The sequence below is a fragment of the Gouania willdenowi genome, chromosome 9, assembly GCF_900634775.1.
Source record: "Gouania willdenowi chromosome 9, fGouWil2.1, whole genome shotgun sequence".
NCBI classification, from domain to species: domain Eukaryota; kingdom Metazoa; phylum Chordata; class Actinopteri; order Blenniiformes; family Gobiesocidae; genus Gouania; species Gouania willdenowi.
In genome coordinates this window covers 28,158,832-28,162,986 of record NC_041052.1, presented here as the reverse complement: position 1 = coordinate 28,162,986, position 4,155 = coordinate 28,158,832, and the positions used below count along the sequence as shown (strand labels likewise).

The window sequence follows — 4,155 nt, the reverse complement described above, 5'->3', positions numbered from 1 at the left end:
TTTTAGAGAATGCAATGAAGGACCACAGGATTGGCCATGCAATGGGGGTCTGCAAAAAACTGGTCAGTGCCTTCTCCTACAGTTGGAAAAAAAAAAGGGAGCTGACAGATGTACAGAAGAGGCTGAATTTGCCTGAACACTCTCTTACGACGGAGTGTCCAACGAGGTGGGGGTCTCGGCAGGCTTTGATTGGCAGGGTCCTAGAGCAGCAGAAGGCCATTGCAGAGGTCCTCTACAACGACACAAGAAACAGACACCTCACCCCCTCATGGCAGGACATCGATGTACTGGAGGCCATCAACAAGTCACTAAGCCCTCTCGTTGAATTTACCGATGCACTTTCTGGGGAGCAATATGTGAGTGTGTCTTTTGTCAAGCCAACTCTCCACCTTTTCAACACATCCATATTGGCTGTGCAGGAGGACGACACAGACCTTGCAAAGTGTATCAAGAAGAAGATCGTGGGCTATCTCAATGAGAAATATGATGATGCACCAACACAAGAGCTGTTGGACATGGCTTCAGCCCTGGACCCAAGGTTCAAGCTCACATATGTGAGTGAAGACAAGCATGGGTCAATTGAAGAAAGACTGTCATCTGAGATGAAGGCTGTCATGGTAATTATAATTATAATAATAATAACAATGCTATGGTACTAATAACAACCAGTAAATACAATGTAATTTAATGTAAACAAAAGTCGTTTAAGTTATACTTTATTATTTCTAGTTGTGAATAGACATAACCATTTAGTCAGATTAAACATTTTAATCATTTCTCTTCACAATATTCTCCTCCTCCTTTTCCCAGGAGAAGGCCCCTGAGAGAGCAGTGACTCCTGCTGATGACACTGACGCCACCGCTGCTGGTGGTGCACGAAAGAAGAAAGCCCTGGGCAGCTTCTTCAAGCCGGTCATTGAAGGCACAGCTCCAAGATCCGCTGCTTTGCAACCGGACCAGGACCAGGACAAGGCCATAGCTTTTGAGCTACAGTCCTACCTTCAGGCAGGGACACTGGACACTGAGGCGGACCCACTAGAGTGGTGGAAGGTATCCCAGAAGTTCTACCCACGGCTCTCCAACCTGGCAAGGAAATATCTTTGTATTCCAGCCACAAGTGCCTCGTCAGAGAGGGTTTTCAGTACAGGTGGTAATGTCGTCACCTGCCTGCGCTCATCCCTGAAACCAGACCAAGTTAACAGACTGGTGTTCCTGGCTAAAAACCTTTAAGAGGTTGTAGGTGTCAGATTGCAGGGAGCCTGGATGAGGGAGTATGGGACTAGGTGTCAACTACTGTTGTTTTGTTTTTAAAAAGAGTTTAAAAATAAGTTTTGGCAGCTGATTTTTCTTGTGAGTACGATTCAGTCCGTTTATTCTTGTTAAGACTAATTTTGGCCAAAAGGGTGTGCCTTTACCTCAAATATAGTTTTAATTTGTTAACTGTTATATCGTTAATATACTGATTAATACGACAGTGTTTTTTGCAGTACTAGGTAAGGTTGTTGTAGCAAGTGCATTACACCATAGTTGGAGTTGGAATTTTTTTTTATGGTAAAGTAATTTTGTTTCAGTGTATAATACTTTAAGTCTGGGATAGTGTTTATTTTTTATTTTTTACATATTATTTAATTCATTTTATCAATATATTTTTTATCTTAATTATTTGCATTTTTCTTGTTTTTCACTTCAAGCTTATGGTGTTAAAAGAAATACCAGAGTTAAAAGATCAATAAATGCTTTTTCTCAAATCAATGAATAATCGTCTTTAATAATCGTGATTACAATATCAATCAAAATAATCGTGATTATGATTTTTGCCATAATCGAGCAGCCCTAGTGTGTGCAGAGGAGAGGGTGGAGACAGAGCCGCTGAGACTCCATCCTGAAAGAATGAAAGGCAAAAGGCTCGTGGCAGAGCAAAAAGGCAAGACCCACTCTAACTAACAGTTTCACAGCTTAAGCTTTTATACAGATAACAGAAAAAGTTCCACCCTGAGGTGAGGAGAAGGAGGGAGTCAGATGCCCAACAGTGGAAACATTTGAGGATGATGAATATTATGAGGAAGATTGGGCGCCACTCTTATCTATCCTTGATAGTGTGTGTGCGTGCATATCTGCACGTGAGTTTGAGTTTTGGCCTTCAGCAGAGACTCTGTGTTGCACTGAGTACAATACGATCTGTACTGTTTAATCTAACATGATTCAGCTGTTTAAAAGTGCAAAGAGTAATGGAGTCATCATGTATTAAAACATGACAAATTGTACACATGAACACACATTTGACGATATTATGATGAATATAAAAATTTCCATAACAACACCTACCCAGAGCTTAACTCTGAGCTACTTGCAATACAGCTTCCAATGTTCAGGCACAGTTACATGTACAACTCCAGTGCAGAAGCTGTTAAAGTGCAAGGTCTTTTCACAGAAGTCGAGATTTTGGTGAGATTGGTCCTGGTCATACCTGTGTCGCCCTCTTAAGCAGAGCGCAGCTTCAGCGCAATTCGACGCTTAAAAACATGGCTAAGATCTACCATCCATCCATCTTCTCCCGCTTAGCCGTTTCCGGGTCGCGGGGGCAGCATCCTCAGTAGGGAGGCCCAGACTTCCCTCTCCCCGGCCACTTCCTCCAGCTCTTCCGGGGGGACCCCTAGACGTTCCCAGGCCAGCCGAGAGACATAGTCTCTCCAGCGTGTCCTGGATCTTCCCCGGGGCCTCCTTCCGGAGGGACGTGCCATGAACACCTCACTAGGGAGGCGTTCAGGGGCATCCTAATTAGGTGCCCGAGCCACCTCATCTGGCTCTTCTCAATGCGGAGGAGCAGCGACTCTACTTTGAGCCCCTCCCGAATGACTGAGCTTCTCACCCTAACTTTTGTCACAAAAGAGACAAAACCATGTTTGCAACAGTAAACACAGCAAATCAAGAAGAAAAAGGCAGACCGAGGTGGAGAAGCAACAGTTTAAAGGCACAATTATAGTCTGGAAGCGGAGTGATGGTTATCAGTCCACTTAGAGCGGCGGTTAGCTGAGATCACAGCCCCTCTGTGTGTGCTTGTGGTGGGGACGAGCCGACAACAGCAGCCGCTGCTCAAGGCAGTAACTACAGAGTGATACATGCATTCATGGAGTCTCTAAAACATCAGTAAAATCTCCAATAACACAAGATAAAGTCCATACACTTGTCATTAGTCTATATTGAGAAAAAAAGTTGCTAAGAGCATTCACAAAAGACACCAGTATGAGAGGTTGAGTTTCGGTTTCTATTTAAAAATGGAGCAGAGAGAGGATTCTGCATACTGCAACTTTAATCTAACAATATTCAAAACAAAACTCATGATCTAACTAAAGTTAGATCTGTTATGCTTACTAAAGTTTAAAGCTGCAGTATGTTAATTGTTGTTTTTTGCTTCATTTGGTCAAAAATCCATAATCACCTTTTAGCATATTGTAATTCAAGGTGTTCTGAGAGGACACTGGACCTATGCACCTTTTCTTGGCTCTTTATCCATAGTTGTACACGTTCACAAGAATGTAATTTGAATGGTGAATTTGAAACAGGGACGGGAAGGGGGGAGCATAGTCAATTCCCTTCCAGTCTCATGATTCTACATACTGCAGCTTTAATAACTAAATGTTTGTTCAATGGTTCTTCTCACCTTTAACACTAGTCTCTACCACTACAACAATACAGTTTTGTAAAATACTACTTTATGCTTGTCTATGCCACCATTAGATTGAATTAGTGACACATTTTCCTCCAAAAACATTCTCTAACATAGAGCTGAGCACAAAAGCAAACATTAAAATTCAGCCACTTTCCCACTTAGATGAATGTAGACTGACAAATGTGAATGCTTCCTATTTTTTCTCTAAGGGGGATAGAATAAATTCCAAACTTGTTTAGCAGTTCCAAAAATCAACTTAAAAAGCGGAGCAGAGGACAAAGCAGTCATTTACTGTGCCCTCTCAGGCAGATAATTGCAAAGCTAGTGAGCACCCTATGCACAGGCACTAAAGCTGGAGATGCTGACAATTCAATATGCCAAGGGCTTTTGTTGTCCAGTTTTAAAAATCTAACTTCTGAGAAGTCATTCTCTAGCAGAGGAAGAGCACAACTCTTGAAAGGTGGAGACCACTGGGTTTCTAGGGG

The 4,155-nt window shown here is 42.4% G+C and overlaps 1 protein-coding gene across 1 annotated transcript; it reads left to right on the top strand.

Annotated features, from left to right (window-relative positions):
* Positions 1 to 203: 203 nt before the first annotated feature.
* On the top strand, positions 204 to 1,418 carry LOC114470336 (zinc finger BED domain-containing protein 1-like). Its single transcript, XM_028458492.1, has 2 exons — positions 204 to 617; positions 811 to 1,418. The coding sequence occupies exons 1-2, from the start codon at positions 516 to 518 to the stop codon at positions 1,228 to 1,230; spliced, it is 522 nt and encodes a 173-aa protein (XP_028314293.1). The 5' UTR covers positions 204 to 515; the 3' UTR covers positions 1,231 to 1,418.
* Positions 1,419 to 4,155: the final 2,737 nt, after the last annotated feature.